We start from the raw sequence: 21,073 nt of genomic DNA, 5'->3' as shown, positions 1-21,073 counted from the left end.
CTCCATCACTGGAGGCTTTTAAGAAGAGACTGGACAGTCGCTTGTAAAAGTATAGGGCAGTGTTGGAGAACCTTTTCGGCACCAAGTGCCAGAACGGGAGCGTGTTTGCAACTGTGCATGTGCCGGAAACCGGAAGAGCAGCCACCCCGGTGCGCCTGCGCCCGCTCGGAAGATGATCCTCTGGTTTCCGGCTCCTGGAGTTACCTTAGTTAATTGCCCTTGCCTTCTTAGGCCAGGCAAGGAATGACTGGAAGAGGAGGGCAAGAGGTAGGGCCAGCTAGTGGTGGGTTCAGCAGACAGGGAGCCACAGCAGGGAGACGAAAGAGCTGCAAGCGGCTCCAGAGCCACAGGTTGCTGACACCAGGACTAAGTCCAACTTTTATTTCAGGAGTCCTTGGATCAGTTTCAGCCTACCTCACGGGAAGCTTGCAATGAGTTGGAATCTATATCATGAGGAAGGACCTCAACTATGAAAAGCAAGACATCCAGATGACAGCCATGTTTTCCTACATTAATTCAATTGTTTGGATTCACACAACCCATTGAACTGTAAATTAACCACTAACAATAAAGTTGCAACAAATATTGAGCCACAAAGTAGCCAATCACATTAGCCTGCTATGCTCTGTGCACTCATCCATAGATTCTTTTGAACTCCATGGGGAAAAGGGAAGAGAAGATACAGATTAAATAAATAAGCATATAGCCTGATCTAGGATTCATACTTTTAAAGCGTGATTTCTTGTAGTACTAATTCAAATCATCCATGTCTGTTGCTTAGCTGTATTTTGAAGATGACAAAATACAGGTAGTCCTCAACTTATGACAACTGAGCCCAAAATTTCTGCTATTAAATGAGACATTTGTTAGGTGAGTTTTGCCCCATTTTATGACCTTTCTTGCCACACTTGTTAAATTAATCATTGCAGCTGATGAATTAGTAACCCACTGGTTAAGTGAAACTGATTTCTTCATTGACTTTGCTTGTAAGAACGTCACAAAAGTTGACGATCTTGGGACACAAAAACTGTCATAAGTATGAGTCAGTTGCCAAGCATCTGAATTTTGATCACATGATCATGGGGACGCCACAAAGATTGTAACTGTGAAAAACGGTCATAAGTCACATTTTTCAGTGGTATTGTAGCTTTGAATGGTCACTAAACAAACTATTTTTAAGTTGAGGACTACCTGTAAAATTTCTTTTGCACTCATGCTATAGCTTCATTAAGTATGGCAATTATAAATCCACAAAAAAGAAGATTCATTTTACTGATTTGGGACAGAACACATCCCTAAGCAAATATCCATTTGAGGGCACCATGAAAAGAGAGGATAATTTGCAGTCAGGAACTGAGATTTTAGGCACAAAAAGAATGCAACTATGTCAAAATCCACCTCTTTCTGAAAACTGTCCTTCCTACTTTTGTCTGCCTTTCCTCCTAACCCTAGACCAGGGGTCTGCAACCTTAAACATTCAAAGAGCCATTTGGACCTGTTTCCCACAGAAAAGAAATCCCCGGGAGCCACACAACCTGGGTGGGCGTGGCCAACTCAACATCACTCACTCCCACTCAGTCACATGAACCGCCCCCCAGACACGCTTACCCAGGTTTTGCCGCTCCTGGTGTTACCTTAGTTAATCACCCTCACCTTCTTAGTCCAGGCAAGGAGTGACTGGAAGAGGAGGGCGAGAGGTGGGGCCAGCTAGTGGTGGGTTCAGCAGACAGGGAGCCACAGCAGGGGGACGAAAGAGCTGCAAGCGGCTCCAGAGCCACAGGTTGCTGACACCTGCCCTAGACCACCATCTTCCTAGTACATTCACTTTCCTCAGAAGCTATTTTGCCTTCTCCACACATTTGTGACATTTCCCAAAAAAAAAAAAAAAAGATGTTATCCCACAGTTGCAGCTGCCATCTTGACTTTTTTTAAACCCCACCCTACCCTAGGACACCCGTGGCCCATTTTCAGGTAGAAAAGGTTCTTGGTCCTTGGTGCTCTCTGAGCTTGGTTGTTCTCTTGGAGAGGTTTCATTACCAAACTAGGTAACATCATCAGTGCTAGAAGGAATGGGGTTTGCACTGATGATGTTACCTAAGTTGGATAATGAAACAGCTGCAAGAAAACAGCCAAGCTTAGAGAGCACTGAGGACCCCACAGTTCAACCCTGAGCTACAAATATTCTCTTTTATTGGTAGAAACACTCTTCTCTCCAAATTGGTTCGTGCCTTCAAGCTGACATTGCAAGGGTTTTGAGAAGACTTCTTAAGTCATGTAGGCACCGGAGATGCCAATTTATCCTTTGATAGAGATTCCATTTTCACCCCAGATCTTCCCTTGCTTCCAATTTGTGCTGGCCAAAATGCTGAGGAGTCAAATTGGTCCAGAGGTCTCCAGTTGGTGACCTCAAGTTTATGTTCATGTGAATCAGCTGATACCAGCTTTAGGGCTGCAGCCTGATTCTCACCCCTCTTTCCTAGTCCTTTTCTGCAACAATGGAGTAAGATGGCATCTTTGTTGGGTGAACTACTCATCCTCTCCCCTGGAATGACATAATGGATAAGAGAAATGTTATCTCACTGCATCTACGTAAGTTGAGATCACCAATTTCGGGGAATCCACCAGCCTTCCAATCCACCTTAAAAGATCTTCCTCCCCCTCCCTCCCTCCCTCTCTCTCTCAATTGCATCTCTTTGGGTCCCCTGGGTGTGAGGAAGGGAAAGAGAGAAGATCTGTGCATTTTAGAAGTGGGGGGGGGGAGAAAAGGAGGGGGAGGCGGCTTTGGCTAGGAGATGCAGAGAAGGAAGAGAGAGAAAAACAGGCGAGGGAGGAATAAGAGAAGGGGAGCCCGAGAGGAAAAGAGAGAGAAAGAGAGGAAAGTGGGGAGAGATCTGAGATAAGGCAAGGAGCCGCGCGCCCCCCAAAAAAATAAAAAGTGGGGAGAAAGAAGAACGACTGAGGAGGACGGCAGAGAAAAAGCTGAAGGAGGGATTGCAGAGAAAGGGAAGGTGGAAGGGAAAGAGGAAGAGTGAGAAAGGGGGAACATAAGAAAAAAAGGGGGGGGAGAGAAAGACAGGTGGAGGGAAAAAAAGCGAGAAGAGCAGAGGGAAGGAAAGCAGAAGGTAAGCCGGGGAAAGAAAAGGGGGCAGCGCGGAAAAGGCTAGTCCGCGGGGAGGCAGGGAGAGGCGGTGGGAAAGAAAGAAAAGAAAAGATAGAGAGAAAGAAGTAAAGTTAAGGGCGCCTCGCGGGCAGCAGCAGCGTCTCCTTCCTGCCACCCTCCGGATCCAGCGCCCGCGCCCCCAGCCGAGGAGCGGGCAGTCCCGCCACTCCGGCGCCTCGAGGGGGGGGACCAGGCGGCGGAGGGGGGGCAGCTCTTCCACACGCTCTACCCGCTCTCCCCGGCGTGCAAACTCTTCACGGCCGGAGCTCCTTCGCTTCCCCGGACGCCACCCGAGCATCTTCCGCATCTAATTGACGTGGGCGGCGTGGGGGGGGGGGGGAGTTGGTGGTATCCCCAGGAGAAGGGGCGGGAGGAGGAAGATGGAGATGGAGGCGTCGAGGAAAGAGACCTAGGGAGCCGGAGAGCGAGAGGGCATGGAAAGGGCAGGGGGCTTCCGAGGATGAGGGCTCGCTCGCGGGGCGCATAAGGGCCGGCCGCCAGGAAGCTCGACTTCCGTCTCTCTCTCCGGAGGCTGTGAACGGGGTCTTTGCCGCGGGATGCTGAGGAGGGGGCAGCTCCGGCTTTAAGCCCCCTCCTGACCCAGCAGGATGTGGACCGGACCTGGCAGGGGGCTCTGCCTGCTGGGAGCGCCAGGGCTGCTGCTGCTGCTGCTGCTGAGAGCAACTTGTATGGCTGGTAAGAGAGAGAAAGGGATGGGGTGGGGGGAGATTAGCTTGGAATGTTTTTTTTGGCTGGGGAGGGGGGTGGGTGATTGAATTGTTTGTTGTAAAAAGAAAGGATGAACAAAAGGATAAAGCCAGTCCCAGTGGAATCACAGTCAGGGGTAACTCTCTCTCACCTTTGCCCAAACCCCCCATCATCTATATATATGCACAATTTTTTTTCAATCAGATTTGGGAGCAGGTGAGTGTGTCTGCCTCCCTCCCTCGTGCATAAAAAAAGACCCCCTCGTTTATGGATACTGGTTAATCAGAGACGAAATCAATCAATTGTTCTGAGGGGAAAATTTTCTCCTTCACGTTCTTTCCGTTCCCTCTCGCTTTTCATCCATCTGCTGTATGCACCTTTTCCAACACCTGATCAGCCACAGCTTAAATTGATCCCCAGGCTGAGATCACACCTGTGCTGTTCCACCTCAGCCTCGGGACACAAACCTGAAGAAGTGGCACCAATGGAAAGGCAAAAGTGTCTCTGAGCATGTGAAGTTTCTTTCTCCATATTTCATACTGTTGAAGAGTAGCTTTGATTTGTTCTCATTTTTGGATGTTTCCCATGGCTGGGGATGTAGCCTACCAGTCCGGGTACTTCATTTCAGCATTTGCAGTTTGGGCTCTAGATAGTCTGTTCAAGAAGGAAGGACAAAGAGAAGGAAAAGAAGTTTAGATAATCTTTATGGCAAGGAGTGGCAAACAGAGAGAAAGATATATGCCATTTCTTTGCTCCAGTCCCCTCACCAACTGCCTTTGCTAATTTACCATTTTTTCCTTTCATTTTCCTCTCCTCCCTCCTTTTTCTAGTGCAATTTGTTCCTGCAAAAACCTATGAGGACTGGTGGGCATACAAGGAAACACTTCACGGAAGCTTTGTGCCAGGTACAAAATTCTCCATGCCTGGATAGGGGTTGGAGCAAATGCTCCAAAGAACAAAGAGTAGCTTCTCTTCTTTAGATGTCCTCTTGAGATTTCATCCTACATATTCCTTCTAGGTCTCTGACCTCTTCATGAGGGAGATATTTGCCATGAATTGTCTTGTCTTGTGACCGAAACATGTATTGGAGCCATTGAATATCCCTCATGTATAATACATGTCTTTTATTTTTTTTGTTACAACATCCTATTGACCAATGCTGTATGGTTTACAGAATATTGTAAAGATCCGTAGTTAAGTCTGAACTGGTATTTCTCCTTTTGGCTGACCATTTCAAAGAGAGCTTAGCAGAAAACACTTGCTTTGAATTCAGAATTCCAGCTAAAAGGTTCAAAGAATGACTGACAAGAAAACTTATGCTGGAAACTCTGATGTTCCTCAGCTTTTTCCAACATGGTGCCATCCAGATGTGCTGGATGATCTTTTCCAAGCTTCTCTTATGGCATAGAAATTTTGGGAAATATAGACCAATATATTTGCATTTTACTTGATTTGGGAACAAATGACCCAATCATTTAAATTGATTTAAAGGAGCTTCTTACGTTCTTAAGACTTGGCTAGGGGGCAGCACCAACCCAAATTTAGCTAATTTCAAAAGGCTTAGCAGAATTGGACCTGGCTTGTATTTGCAGAGTAGACTATTAGGAAATTCTAAGGAATTTGGCTAGTCTGGAGAGTCAAAAAAGAAAAAAAATCTTCCAAGATAGTGCAATGGCCAACCATCCCAGTATCATTGCCAAGAAATTAAAATGGCAGTTCCTATAAAGGCACTAGGAGTCAACCTTGACTCAAAAAAAAAAAAACCCAACTCTTTAGCTTTACTTGCCATTACAAAGGTTAGAAGGACCAAGAAGACAGACTGTGTATCAGTTGTTTAAATATTTATTTTTCTTTTGGGGGAAATGGTTCTATTTATGCCCAAACTGGAGGATGCTTCCATGATAATAAGAGGCATCCGATTGCTGATGCTGTGGGCCACTACAAGGCTTATTACATTGGCCTGCAAGCCCTTAGCATCATTGCCAGAAATGACCCCTTACCCTGATCCATCTAAGCATACCTAAAAAAAAATAAAAAAAGGGGGGGAGAGAATGGGGAATTGTCATGAAGACAATTATGGAAAGATGAAAATCCTCTGACCTGGCAGACAATTTGATATCTGCAGACAGTTCAAAATTGAAGTATATAGGAAATAACCAAATGAATGATGAGAGAGTGAAACAGACCAGCAGGCTGATAAAGGAACTGGATTGCTGGACCATATTCTTGGTTAAGAATTTTTGCTCCTGGGATGACATTCCTAAGCCCAATTTTCAAAGTTTGCTGTTTTCCCTATCTCAGCCAGAACCAACAGAGTCTTGCACATTGGCCCTTTAATAAATTCAGCACTTCCTTTATTTAACACTTCATTTATTTCTACCCCTCATCAGCTGACATAAAACATTGTGTCCAAGGACAGGCATTTGATAATAGTGGGGAATGGGTGCAAGCAGGGTTTTTTGGGGGGGGGGGAAGAGGGATAACACATTCAATATGTTGGCCATAGTCATATGCTAAAAGCTCCCACCCCTTTTATATTATGCTACCTATGGCACACAAATAAAAAAAAAAGAGTGATATTTTTATTATATGATGGTAGTGGCCACAATATTGATTTTGGGGACTCTCTCCCCATAGATTCCTTTGGATGTCAGTGGGAATATTTCCCTGGATTAGGAATGGACTGTTGGTTGGTTTCTCATCCTTCTGTTTGGAATATTTGATGACTTTTCTCCCTCTCATCCCTGTTCCATCTCATTTCTCAGCCAGGATTAGATCACCTTCCCTTTCTCCTTCCCCTCCAGGGTTTCTTCCAAACTTCCAAACATGGCGGTGGGGGAAATCAACTCCCCGTTTTGGTTTTAGGCAAGCTTAGCCCATGCAAATTTGGAGCGCATTTGCATAATTTATTCTGAGCTCAGGAGTGGGGTTTCCTCAGCGTGGAATTTTGGCACCCCTTCTAGGCAGCCCATTAGAAGGGAAGGCCAGAGGAGAACAGCTGCCTCACGGGTGACCCCTTTCCCCGTCGAAGACTGGGGACGCCTCGCAGAGTCCCAAGGGTGGTGGTGCCGAGGAAGAGGAAGAGAAACGTTGTTGTGGTCTTCCTGCGAGGGAGGGGACGCGGCTGGGGGGAGAGCGCTACTGCGCCGCAGCTGTACACAGTGCAGTTAAGGTGGGGGGCTGGGCTCAGCTTGGCAACTGCAAGAGGCTGCATTAATATTTAATATCTCCCTTGCTTGTTCCAGCAATGCAGCGAACAGGAGGCGAAGAGAAACAGTCACAGTAGATGGGTGGCTGGCTGGCTAGCTGGGCTGATGGGGTGGGCTTGTGAGTGTGGGGCACAAAAACAGGGGGTTCTCTTCTTCCATCACCCCACCCACTCCACCTGCCTGGGGGAAGGTGGCAAAAGGAAGAACAGGCAAAGCTCTGATTGGAAAGGGAAAAAAATTAATAATTAAGTGTACACATATAGATGAGGATACAAAAATCTGCCAGAACCACCGAGGGGCTAAGACTGAATCAAGCCAGCAAACACACATACAAAAATGAAGTATGCCCAGGAAAGGCAGCCTAGAAACATAGTTTGACTAAATGGCATGCATACACATTTTCTCTCTTTATTATTAAAAAAAAAAAGACATCCAGAGAGAAAGGGGGGGGTACTAAAAAATCTCTGTATTTGCGCAGGCACACACATTTACTTCGGTGTGTACAGTTTGTGTGTATTGATTCTAATGCACCACCTGATGACAATTTGCATTCTGTCAAAATAGCACAGTCTTTCTCATCCTGGTGGCTTATGGTTCCTATGATCCTTGGGCTGGGGATGATGGACTTTGCAATTAGCACAACTGGGAAGTGTCCGTTTGGGACTGACTGAGACAACCCAAGAACAGATACAATATCATGCCTATTCAGTGATAATCTCCTAAGGCAGCTCAGGAATAGTCCTGGGAATTAGCGACACATGTTTCCCCTGCTGATTTTATATTTGCAAGTACCAGAGGGTCTTCAGGGAAATGTGGCCATTTCCAACATCACTGCCCCGTTGCTGTCCTTCAGTGCCTCAGATTTAATCCTACATTGATTTGCAGTTCCATCCAGCTTCTCGTCTATATTGTGCTTCTTTATATTAGCGATGTGCACAGATGCAACCAGATGAGGAGGAAACACACTGAAGTGCTTGTAATCTTCCTTCACCCGCCCACACACATTGGAGGCTGTTTTCAAACAAATACACACGCACGCACAAACATACACAGAGGTGCATTTGCTGAATGGCTCCCCTGATGCCAACACTCTCCCTTGTCTATAATTGCACCCTAGAGAGCCAGGGATAAAAATATTTCCTTGGCTGGGATAATATGTTTGTTTGTTTTTTTTTATTTCTCTCTCTCGCTCTCTCTTTTTTTTTTCTTCTTTCTCTCTCTCTCTCTCTCTCTCTCTCTCTCTCTCTTTCTTTTTAGGTCCTCCGTTCTGGGGTCTTGTGAATTCAGCGTGGAGCCTCTGTGCCATTGGCAAACGCCAGTCTCCTGTGGATGTCAACACAAGTCAAATGATTTTTGATCCCTTCCTCCCTCCTCTCCGACTGAGCATTGGTGGAAAGAAGGTGCGTCTGGGTCTGTAAGGTTGATGGAAAATAATTCCCAGCTCAGCCTTCCTTGTCTGAGGCTCTCTGCAAAAGGTGGATTTGGGGCATTGCCTCTCCAAGCCTTCTGGAGGGCACCAGGTTGGGAAAGGCTATCCACGCAAGCATCGGTGACCCAGGAGTGCAGCTATTATCGTAAAACAAAATGAGTTGCACTAATGGCTAATTTCTGTAGCACCTAAGTGCAAGTAACTTCACCCAGCGTTGAAACATTTGGATTCATTCCAGATTTTCTCATATTACTTGGTGACAGAATCTGAGATCGACCCTTTTGTTTTGCCCTCCTGATCTAAATCCCCAAGGTGGTGTGCAAAGATGAATCGACTGAAGTTCTGGGAAGATCCACTCCTTCCCAATCCCTCCATGGGCTCAGAATTCCTGAAGTTGTTTGAATAGCTCCGAGATTCATTTCTTTGGATTGTAGGCTGTGGGGGAAAAATGGCATTCCAGCAATGAAGGGGAAATGCAGGTAGTCCTCGGGTTACGACCATATTGTGACCAGGATTTTGGTTGCTAAGCAAGGTGGTTATTAAGATAGTCGTGCCCAATTTTAATGAACTTTTTTGCCCTGGTTGTTAAGCGAATCAATGCAGTTAAATGAATCACGTTGTCGTTAAGTGAATCTGGCTTCCCCCGTTGACTTTGCTTGTTGGAAACCAGTTGAAAAGGACATAAATGACAATCACATGAACTCCAGAATGCTGCAACTCTTGTAAATATGTGCCAGTTGCCAAACGCCTGAATTTTGATCCTGGGGATATTGCAACAGTCATAAGTGCGAGAACCGGTCATAAATCATTATTTAAAATGCTGTTATAACTTTGAATAGTCGTTAAACAAATAGTTGTAAGTCGAAGACTACCTTTGCATTCTGCCATTCCTTCAGGAGCTGAAGCAGTGGTGGGTTGCTCCCGGTTATGTCCGGTTCTTTAGAACCGGTAGTAAAAGCCCACCCGCCCGGACATCATGATTGACAATCTGCACATGCGCAGAAACTTCTGTGCATGTGCAGAAGTGCATGTGTGTGAGCAAAGCTAGCACGCATGCGTGCTCCCGTTGCGAACCGGTAGTAAAGGTAAGTAGAACCCACTCCTGAGCTGAAGGCAGTATAGGTAACACTCCCTCCTATTTTTCCCTACTTTGGGGAAAGTCCAAAGTCCTCACTTGGCCCAAAGTCCTCCAGGAGCTTGTATGGCTGAAGGGGAACTGGAAGCCCTTTCCAAGTCCAACACCTTTGATATACTATTTTATATAACACAGCAACTGCATGTTGTTAAACCAAGTTTAAGGTTTAAAGAGTTTCATAAATCCAATTTATCCCAGGATGTTTTGCCTTCTACCTGCTTGGTCAGGGAAAGGAATTAACATCTTTTCTGCCCTCACCAGAATACTGCCAGTTATTTTTGTCACATCTCAAGGGGCATCAGACAGAGGTGAAATCCAGCAGGTTCTGACAGGTTCTGGAGAACCAGTAGTGGAAATTTTGAATAGTTCAGAGAACCGGCAAATGCCACCTCTGGCTGGCCCCAGAGTGGGGTGGGAATGGAGATTTTGAAGTATCCTTCCCCTGGAGTGGGGTGGGAATGGAGATTTTGCAGTGTCCTTCCCCTGCCACGCCCACCAAGCCACACCACACCCACTAAGCCACGCCCACAGAACCGGTAGTAAAAAAAATTGGATTTCACCACTGGCACCGGGTCTATTAACAGGTCATAGTGAACCATAAACTGGGTTTGTTGAGCAGCCAAATTATCATAGACACCCATTTTATTATCTGTAATCAACCAAAGTTCAACTGTCAAGACCCAAACATCACAAAAGGAAGTTGATCTGTAGAGAAAGGGCTATTTTACATGTTCCTGTCCATGAAGGAGATTGCAGACAGGGTGCAAGGAACATTAGTATTCGGCAATGTGGAAATAATTGATATTTAATTTATGATGATGATGATGATATATGTAACATTGTCAAACATCCAGATTTGCCTATCCCAGGTCCTTGATGAGAACTCGATAGGTAGACAAAAATGCCAAACCCAGTTTGAACATCTGGCTGATTGTGCAATGATTAACAACAACAACAACAACAATAATAATAATAATATTTAGGATGCTGGCAGCAACCCCTATCAACCATCAGTGCCAGTCAATAATATTTGTGATACATCTTTAAATGTTCAGTTGACTGAGTTTCATGTTTAATGAATAAAAGTATAAAAATAATAATAATCCAGTCCATTTCCAACAGGCACCTAGTTCCCTCCCTGCCCCCACTCTGCCCCGCCACCAACAGCACTGTGGAGGACAATTCAGTCATATCCCTGATTAATCTCAGGAATATGGAGGAGATGAAGGTGTGGATTGGATTGTAGCTAAGTCCCCCTTTCAGTCCACAGGCTGGCAGGGCTCCATGGTCATCAAGAAACCCTGGAAGATGAAGCAGCAGAAATTATGGCTTGAAGTGCAGGTGGCAGAAAACAAGCAAATGACTGGAATCAAACATAAGTACAAGGCTGTGCTCAGGGCTACATATTGTGATGAGAGTGGCACAATGGAAGGATCTATGACAAGGGTGTCGATCTGGCCAATGGGGGCCGCCCTGGAAACATGAAGGACCAGCCCATGGTCCCCTGCCAGCAAAAACGGAGCTCAGGGGGGCCAACATGCAAACCCCACAAGCTCCGTATTTGCTGTCAAAATGCTGCAGCAGGCCGTCACAGCCAAAAACGGATGTCAAGCTGGTCATGCCCCCCAGGCCCCCAAGGTCTATGACACCCTTGACACCCTTTGTCTATGACAATTCACTGCAGCCAGAAGTGGGTTGCTGGTGGTTCAGACTAGTTTGGGCAAACCGGTTTTTACGATTCTGCACAGTTCAGCGAACAGACAAATCCCACCACTGGCTGGCCCCGCCCATCCTGCTCCGCCCCACCCTGCCCTATCTCACCTTGCCTGCCTTGGCCAGTGGCTAGAATCATGCCCATGCCCAGCTACTCTCTGGCTTGCTCGCCCAGACCATGCAGCCCAGCTGATCTCCGTGCCTGCCTTTGCTGTGGCCTACCATACTGGCCATGCAGCCCAGCTGATCTCCACGCCTCGCCTGCTCTGCTCACCATGGCTGCCTGTGAAGGTAAGGTGCTCGGCTGAAGGGCCTCCTTGGAGTGGACACAGTGAGGCTCGGCCACCTTTCGGGTTTCACTCTTGCCATCCTTCCACCTGCATGCCACCCGCTCACCCTTCGCCTTTGGTCGGGGCCATGGGGACACACCAGTCCCTGGCTCTGGCCACCCACATACTGGGCCGCTGCTGTGAGAATGGTGCGAGCCCCATGGGCTAGAAGGTAAGGTTGACGGCGGGAAGGAAGATCCGCTCCGGGTTCGCTGCAATCAGCCAAAGGATCACCTCATTGCGGGGGGGCGGAGAACACACAGTGAGGCGAGGCCACCTTTTGGGCCCAGCTTCGGCCTTCTGGGTGGGAGGCCTGAGAGAAAATGCCTTTCCCAAGGGCCACCTGTGCGCCCATCTACTGGCTGGCCTGGCCTGGAAGCGGCATGTCCCTTTGTCGCAGGCTGGATGTGGAACCCAAGGCGGAGCAGAGGTCAAGCAGGCAGCAGCCCAGAGCAGGGCCCGAAAGACAACCAAGCCTTGCCATGTCTCCCCCACCCCACCGAGAAGCCTGTAGCCACCGCTCTTTGCCGGCGTGAGAAGCCTGCAGCCGCTACTATTTGCAGACGCAAAAAGCCTCCAGCCACCGCTGCCGCCTCAGTTTTAGCCAGCAAAGTGGCAGCTGCTGCAGGCTTCTTGCACTGAAAAAGACCAGCGGCTGCAGGCTTCTCATGCTAAAAAAGAGGCAGTGGCTGCAGGCCAGTGTCTCAGGACAGGGTTGTGTGCCCAGCTGCACCAACAAAGGCCAGAAGTAGCCACCCACCGTTTTCTGCTGGAAAAACGTTTTTAAAAACTTTGTCAGGCAGCGAGACCCAGCAAGAGATGGGGCGTCGAAGAATCACCGTTCCTGTTGCACAAAGGTAAGTCCAAGGCTCTGGCCACCACTGCTTCGGCCTGCCTGGGCTGCCCCACCTTGCCATGAGTGACATCGAGTTGGCCATGCCCACTCAGTCACATGACTGCCCCAGCCACGCCCACCAAGGCATGCCCACCCAGCCCCACCCACCCAGCCAGTCATTAGGGCAGAGAACCGGTTGTTAAAAATTTGAAGCCCAGCACTCGCTGCAGGACAACTCACCATGGGACAAGAGTTACACTAATGTTGAAGAAATAAATGGATAGAATTGTTAAAGAAAGGATGCCAAAGGAGGGAATAAATAAAATGTGAATGACAAAATTTTAAATATTTTTAAAATTATTTTAAAGAATTAAATTGAATTGTTGAATTGTCCGCAGTGAGTTGTCCTGTGGCAAATTGGCCATGGCGAGTTGTCCCATTCCATAATGGAATGCCTTAAAGTGGCCCTCATGAAGGCAGCCTCTACCCTTCAGGGACAGAATGGGACTGAAGTTGTCCTCTGGGAGGGCCATGACAAGTGTGCTAAACATTTCACTGACAAAAGTCGGCTCGTGCTCATTCCACTTTGGTAGCAGGCAGTAGGACATAGTCTTCAAGTTGATCTGGAAGTCTTTTCAGCTTTGCAAATTGAGGCTGGAGTCTGGCCAGCCACAGATTGAATTGTTACTTTGGCTTCTTCAGATGGTTACAGGTGGGATAAGCAATTGGATTTGGAAGATGATTAAAGCCCCCGAGGAAGAAGGTGATGCCTGCTTCCTTGAACTAGGTGATGATGATGCTCACTTTTTATCCAGCACTGGTGAAGAACTTCTCTCCCAATCATCGATCTTTCCTTTTTAGGATAAGTTTTGCAGAAGATGCCCACATGGCAGCTGTAGGGGATTCTGGAAGGAGCAGATTATTTGGATACCCTATATGTGATATGGAAACAACCTCTATTGTCACTATTGTCTTCTCCTGCAGATTAGTGGAACCATGTACAACACAGGCCGGCATGTCTCTTTTCGTCCAGATCCGGTACAACTGGTTAATGTTTCAGGAGGACCTCTGCCGTACAGTCACCGGCTCCAAGAAATAAGGCTGCATTTTGGGAGTGAAGATGGATTTGGCTCAGAACACCGGATAGATGGTGACAGCTTTTCTGTTGAGGTGAATACAACTCTTGGTTCAAACAGGAGTAACAGCACTGAAGTTGTCCTCTGCAGATTTACTTAAGGTTTAGTCAGGGATGTTGATGGGAGGATGAGGTTGATCAAAATCTGATGGAAAGGATAGTAAGAAAGAGAGGGAGGGAGAGAGAGAGATGGAGGGAAGGAGGGAGGGAGGGAGGGAGAGAGAGGCCTAGAAAAGTTCCTTTTTTACATTGGCCACTCTAGGACTTTGCCTCTCTGTTGGGAGCAAGAAGAGAGGGTAACTTACCTCCTGAGAGTCCTCCCTTTTTTGTTTGCATGACACAGTTGATGAGGAAGAGTTAGTTTAGTTTGAAACAACCTCAGGGCTTTCTTGGGCTAAAATTAATTCCCATAGTTTTGCAGTTGAGTGCATTGTAGTGTTCAGCTACCCATTAGCCTCAGTCATTTAAATAAGTTATGCAAACAGGGGCCAGTGCATACATACTGGCACTGAGATAAAAATTAGTTTCGCTTGTATTAGAATGTAAATTTATCTCACATTTTTGGGTAAGCAATACTACAAATCAACTCAGAATTATTGTTGGGCTTAGCTGCACGTGGTTTGTTTCCTCTTGCTCCTTGTCTTCATCTAATGAGAACTTTTAATACCAGACCATGATAGCACTACATTAGGAAGAATTGTTTGCAGTAACTGCATTAAGCAGAACTGTAAATAAAAATGAACATTTGAAGAAGTATGAATTAAGAAGAGAGATAAATTTTGGAGTGAGTTTTTAACAAGTTATGAATTGAATTTGATGGATCCGGATAAGTGAGAAAGTATTTGTTTATTTGTTTACTTATTTGTTTATTAAACTAATTTATATGGCTGGCCAACTCATACACAGGTATGAGTTGTCCACTTTGAGTGGCTCACAACATTAAAAATTTGCAACGTAAAAACCCACAAAACCCCACCCCCATCCATGTCATCAGCAACACAATCAAATCAACCTCTTGATGGGCTCTATCTCCATTCGTGGTGCTCAGGCCCCCTGACAAAACCACATCTTCAGGGCCTTTTGGAAAAGCAACAGGGTGGGGCCAATCATACCTTGGGGAGAATGATGTTCTCTAGAGCAGGGGTCTCCAAGCTTGGCAACTTTTAAGACCTGTGGACTTCAATTCCCAGAATTCCTCAGCCAGCTTTGCTTCTGGGAATGGAAGTCCACAAGACTTAAAGTTGCCAAGGTTGGAGACCCCTGCCCTAGAGAGAGCCCACCACCAAGAAGGCCCTTTTTCGTGGTCTCACCAAATGTACATCTCTACTACGGTAGATGGAACCTATAGTATATCCTGACTTCCCATCCCGGTGACCTGGGTGGATGTGATAAGGGAGAGGCAGTCCTTCAAATAGCCTAGCTCCAAAGCCATTTGTCACATTACGTTTACTAAGTAAAACTGAATTGGAAAGAATCACTTTTTCCTCTTTCCTTTCCCTTAGGTGCAGTTGATCCACTACAACCAAGAACTCTATCCCAATATTTCAGAGGCTTCGCGCAATCCCAATGGTTTAGCTGTCATTTCTATCTTTGCCAATGTAAGTGCCTTGCCGTAGCTGCAAAGGGACATCAGGTGGAGCTTGAATAGGGGAGAGGAGGTGAGAAGTTAGGCAGCAAGGAGCAATATCTTGGATTTCCATTTGCAGATTGGACCAAATCCTAACTCTTTCCTGACCAGGCTGTTAAACCGAGAAACGATTACCCGGATCTCCTATAAGAGTAAGTGAAGCAAGTATGACAGATGTGTATCATATAAGGAAGTAGTTTGCGAAGGTGGCTGAGCATTTAAAACTTCAATTTTTAAGACTGGAGGGGACTGGGTGGGAATCAATACAACATAAGAGTTCCTCTTGGAATATTGATGTTAGCAAAGCTTGACTATGTCCAGTAGTTCGTTTACCTTCAGCAAAAGATTTAGGGAAGATAAGACTGTTGACTATGAGAGCATGAAATTTTTGAATAAGTGATTCTGTGGCCAAATGGTAGAATTGCTACTTCTGATGTGTTATTCATTAGTATTTATTTATTTATTTATTTATTTAGCATATGGCATATCATTCATGGACTTGCAGTATACATTAACATTTTGCCTAGATTTTAAAAAAACACACAATAAAATATGAATGTTAAAAAGATCTGTATTCAGATACCAATGTCTAACCGATTCATTGGTTTCTTGGAAGTATTCAGAAAGATCACAACCGGTAATTAAAAGGATCTCACCAGCAGAGTTCTGCCCACGTTCTTAAGGTAGCCATGATACCTATTTCGACAGATGATGCTTATCTCCTACACGATCTGAGCCTTGAAGACCTTTATCCAGAGACATTTGGTTTTATCACTTACCAAGGATCCATGTCAACCCCTCCATGCTACGAAACCGCCACCTGGATTCTCATTGACCGTCCCATCAATATTACCTCCGTTCAGGTAGGTCCCCAGGGCCCATCAATGTTGGACAAATTCTCTTTTTGTCACTCCCCAAAGCCTGCCTTCCCCTGCCCTCTTTAACCCCATCTTCTGTCCTGATGTCCTCCACCATTCCTGAGCACTTGTTTCCCATCCCTCTGTTCTTCAGATTCACTCCCTTCGTCTTCTCAGTCAGAACCTCCCTTCTCAAATTTTCCGGAGCATGAGTGACAACTCGAGACCTCTCCAACCCCTTTTACACCGAAGCCTTCGGGGCAACCGAGACCCACGGCGCCCCACTAAACGTTGCAAAGGAGCCTCCTACAGGCTACATGGTATGCGACCCAGGAATCCCATGTTAAGAGCTCTTCCTCTACACTCCCATTCCACTTCTTTGTCTCTCTTCTTTTTTAAGTTTTCCTAAAGGTTTCTCAAAGTGGAAGATATTTTTCCTTTGTACCCTCTTAGGTCCCTTATCTTGTTGAGTGGTAGGGACTAAATGCAAGATAAGTTGGGAATTTCAGGGCTGAACAAGACCTAAATCTGACTTTCCCCCAACTTCCATACAAATAGAGCCACTGTATTTGGGCTGCAAATATTCAGATGGTAGAAAAGAGATCCAAAAACTCTTGACACTTTAGTACCACCTAGTGATCATCCATATATTTGCAGTCAAGATCGTGTGCCCTGAAACGCATAAGCTAGACTGCTGCTCTCAGATGTCACCGTGTCACCAGCAACATTGTCACCTTGAACAGACAATCCAATTGGCTTATAAATGCAACTGTGAAGTGGGAAATCTGCTTTGTCCTTTATCTGGGAAAGTAAAACGGTTTATCCCAATCTGAAGATAAGAACAATTGGGAAATAATTTGTCAGCCCTGTAGCATAGAATTTTTGATGACTCTGCCCACTGTCAATTTGCCACTGGACAACTTGCTGCAGGACAATTCAACAGTTCAATTTAATTATTTAAAGTAGTTTTTAAAATATTTGCCATTTACATTTCATTTTGTCCCTCCTTTGGCATCCTGTAATGATTCTGTTCCACAAGTTCTTCAATATTAGTGTAATTTTTGTTCCACGGCAAATTGTCCCATGGCAAGTTGGCTATGGCAAGTTGTCATAGATCCAACTCTGGGCAGCTTACAGTTATATACAAGCTAAAACATAAAAAGTTAAAAACAAACCTTAAAACCAAAGGCAACTGGGGAGAGCGGGGGCAGAGTGGAGGGGAGATGGGATCTGTTATTACTCAATCAACCACCTCTACTATGCTGTTTCCCCACTGGGGCCCCAAGCCAAACTGGCAAAGCCATGTCTTTAGGCCCTTATGAAAAGGCAGGAGGGTTGGGGCCAACCTCCCATTGGGGGGCAAAATGTTCCAGAGGGCAGGAGCAACCGCTGAAAAGGCCTTCCTCCTGGACCCTGCCAGCCTGAATAATCGGACTGACGGGACCCGCAGCATTCCTCGTCTCCTGGCATGAGTGGGATGGGCCAATCCCTCAAGCAACCATGCCATGAAGGGCTATTCTCTATCCACCCTGAGCCCACCAGGTGGACCTCCACCCACCCATCAAAAGCAGCATTCTCCAACCTCCATTGGCTCAAGAAGAGGACAAGGAGCAACCGGTCATCTGCCTTCTGCACTTCATTTCATTGTAGGCCAACACACACACCTAGTGTGTACTGTGCCAAGCACACCTCCATTTCTCAAGTCATTCATCATTATTCTCCATGCCCATTTCAACCTAGGCTGCTATACTGGGAAAATTATGAACCATTTGGAGTTTTTTGTCTATTTAACTTATTCACATTCTTTTTTTTTTTTCCTTTTTAAATCAGCCCAACGAATATAAACCAAAGCAGGGAAATGACAGAAGGACAGGAGGCTGGTAGGAGAACAGGAGGGACTGCAAGAAGGCTGTGCATATATGGTTGCACTCATGGGAGCAAGGAAACAAACAGATTTTAAATTTCTTGACAACTGTAAAGAAAAGGAAGAAAGGCCAATTTCCCCCTCCCCTCCTTCCTTATCCCAGTATGGATGTACGTCCCATTTTTCCTGAACTAAAAGACCATGATGTTTTTGACTCACTAAAGTTTTCCAGTCGTGCTTGCAAGAGCTAGCAGAAGGCAACTCTTTGGATTGAGTGCAAGGTCTTGGGTGAAATTACCCAGAGCATGTCAGTTTTCCTTTCTTATTTAAGCCAAAGCAAGAAGAACAAAAGGGATGAACCAGTGAGATGTTCATTTCAGGAAGCAACTTCTGTTTTGTGCAGGCAATTAGAGTAGGAATTACAGGTAATCCTTGACTTACCATCACAATTGAGCCCAACATTTCTGTTGCTAAGTGAGAGACAGAGGTGAGTTTCAGCAGGTTCTGACCACTTCTGGAGAACCGGTAGCAGAAATTTTGAGTAATTTGGAGAATCGGTAGTAAAAATTCTGACTGGCCCTGCTCCCATCTATTCTCTGCCTCCCAAGTCCCAGCTGATCGGGAGGAAATGGGATTTTGCAGTATCCTTCCCCTGGAGTGGGATTGGAATGAAGATTTTATAGTAGACTTCCCATGCCACGCCCACCAAGCCATGTTATGCCCACCAAGCCACACCCACAGAACTGGTAGTAAAAAAATTTGAAACCCACCACTGGTGAGAGACATTTGTTAAGTGAGTTTTGCCCCACTTTATAAACTTTCTTGCCACAGTTGTTAAGTGAATCACTGCAGTCGTTAGATTAGTGACACAATTGTTAAGTAAGTCTAGTTTTCTCATTTACTTTGCTTGCCAGAAGTTCACAAAAAGTGATCACACGATCCCAGGACATTGCAACCGTCATAAATATGAGTCAGTTGCCAAGCCTCTGAATTTTCATCACGTGACCATGGGGATGTAAAGTGGGAAAAGGAGTCTTATGTCATTTTTTTTTCAGTGCTGTTGTGACTTTGAAAGGGCACTAAACAAACTATTGTAAGTCAAGGAGTACCTGTATGCTCTGAAGGACACAGCTTTGGAAAAATCAAACTTATCAACCAGAGTCACCTTTTCCTTTGTTATTATTAGGCTGGATTCATACAACCTGTTAAGCCTTTAGCCTTGTTTAACACAACACAGATGTTGCTCTGATAAAGAAGCTCATTTAGAATATTGTGTTGTCCTGGTCACCGAATACATAAAGACAGTATTTCTCAACCTTAGCAACTTGAAGATGTGTGGACTTCAACTCCCAGAATTCTGGGAGTTGAAGTCCACACATCTTTAAGTTGCCAGGCAAGTTGCAAACGGCTGCACTAAGACTATGACTAAAAAAGGCTTAGATTGTTTGCAGCGCAATGAGCTGGGAAAAACCCAGTCATAGTCTTAGTTCAGCAGTTTACAACTTGTCTGACAACTTAAAGATGTTGAACTTCAATTCCCAGAACTCTATTTTTTCTGAATAATCAGTTATTCTTCCAGCCTCTTCAGAGGTCAAAACAGTTAGCTTGAGGATTGAGATGGGGCTGGGCTAAATTTTGGTTACTAACATAAATAAAAGACCCTCATGCTAGCTCTTCTGAAAAACGGTTCTCAAAATCTGCTTTATTCCGAATATGCACAGATTCACACTTTTGCAAAACACTATAAACCTGTGAGATGGGGGAGAGAGGCACAGCAGAGGGTTAAAGGCCCAAATGCATTTAATGTAATTTGAGTCCTCTTTGTAATAGAAATTATACACCTACAAAATTAAAAGGAGCAACTTAGGTCACTCAGTCCACTCTCCTGCTTTGGGGAAGAATAAAAATTAAAGCCACCCTGAACAGATGAGCAAGAAAATTATTTTCCAAGATTGGGGCAGGCAGCAGGAAAGATTAACCGTAGGGAATGCAGCTGAAATATAGCAGATAGTCTTAATTCTTTCCTTCATCTCTCTTCCCGTTCTTTTTTTGCAGTTGATGGAACACAACCTCCCAAACCAGGCATGTAGTTTTGCTGCAAGCTCCTGAAGATCTGAGTGTGTCCGTCGCTCAAAATTCAGTGTCCAACCGAGGAAGCTACAACCTCCCATCTCTGAATGATTGCCACAGCTTCCATTGTGGGAAAAGCAACATGTGGGGTACCAGGGAATCAGGCTGGAATACTTGCCTTGGGGTGTTTGGAAAACTCTGATCACATTAGGGTTGGGTTGCCAAAAGCTTAAACAATGAAATTAGGGTTATTAATTTGCAGAATACGGCACATCTCCCCCAATGCTATAGCCTAATATTTAAAGAAGGCGGAAATATCCAGAAGCGTGAGGACTAGAATCTTTGTGCTGCCTCTTTGCTAAAGCAATGCTGCCTATTTTGGAGATCAAATTTATTCAAAACCTCTATTGGTTATAAATGTCAGGTGGAGGCAATGTACCCCAAATTATATACAGAGCTAAAGTGTATCAGGCAGACAGTTGTAATTCCAATACTGAATGCACTTTAGAAATGCAGAGGAATATCCTTATAATATCCTAGTGAGACCCCAATATGTTTGGGGACCTCAGTATTCTGAGACCTGCAGGAGCCTTGGGAGTCAAAATTATAGTGGGATAGTTTTCTCTGATACGTAAAATGCCATTAATCTCAGGAAGTTTAAAAGGAGGGAACTGCATTACATGATGTAACCCCACAAACTCTTAAGCTTCAGCTGTTCTTTTTAAGAAGAGTTAACTTGGAGCTTTAATCTGGATAAAACTTGAAAGAATCTGGGGTGGAAAACAAAACAAACGTGATATCCCTCTCCACTCTATCCTGGGGTGTGTGTGTGAGAGAGAACTGATAAAATATGGAATCTGTGCTTATCATTTCATTCTGAAAGGCCTTCAACACCCCTAACTGTGAAACAGCAGAGGGAATATTTTTATTGCCAAACGAACCCACCTTTTGAATATTGATGAGTATTATTAACTTATGAAAAACAATGGTTTTCCAAACAAA

General features: G+C 45.4%; 1 protein-coding gene across 2 annotated transcripts; it reads left to right on the top strand.

Annotated features, from left to right (window-relative positions):
* Positions 1–2,681: 2,681 nt before the first annotated feature.
* Positions 2,682–21,073, top strand: CA11 (carbonic anhydrase 11 (inactive)). Of its 2 annotated transcripts, XM_034419534.3 has the most exons (9): positions 2,682–3,856; positions 4,699–4,773; positions 8,335–8,477; positions 13,503–13,688; positions 15,156–15,251; positions 15,360–15,432; positions 15,989–16,143; positions 16,292–16,457; positions 20,057–21,073. In XM_034419534.3, the coding sequence occupies exons 1-9, from the start codon at positions 3,769–3,771 to the stop codon at positions 20,089–20,091; spliced, it is 1,017 nt and encodes a 338-aa protein (XP_034275425.1). In that variant the 5' UTR covers positions 2,682–3,768; the 3' UTR covers positions 20,092–21,073. The 2 variants fall into 2 exon arrangements, with proteins under 2 accessions (XP_034275425.1, XP_034275426.1); XM_034419535.3 differs by lacking the exon at positions 16,292–16,457.

Source organism: Pantherophis guttatus, chromosome 4 (genome assembly GCF_059756535.1).
Source record: "Pantherophis guttatus breed Tessera chromosome 4, ASM5975653v1, whole genome shotgun sequence".
NCBI classification, from domain to species: domain Eukaryota; kingdom Metazoa; phylum Chordata; class Lepidosauria; order Squamata; family Colubridae; genus Pantherophis; species Pantherophis guttatus.
Note: the sequence above shows the minus strand (reverse complement) of the source record. Positions and strands in the feature narration are given on the sequence as shown.

What these genes read in the sequence shown, in the direction of transcription:
- CA11 (XM_034419534.3), top strand. Translation starts at nt 3,769, where the DNA reads ATGTGGACCGGACCTGGCAGGGGGCTCTGCCTGCTGGGAGCGCCAGGG. An exon ending in TCAATATTACCTCCGTTCAG is followed by an intron (nt 16,144 to 16,291) that starts GTAGGTCCCCAG and finishes TCTGTTCTTCAG; the next exon opens with ATTCACTCCCTTCGTCTTCT. An exon ending in AGCCTCCTACAGGCTACATG is followed by an intron (nt 16,458 to 20,056) that starts GTATGCGACCCA and finishes CTTTTTTTGCAG; the next exon opens with TTGATGGAACACAACCTCCC.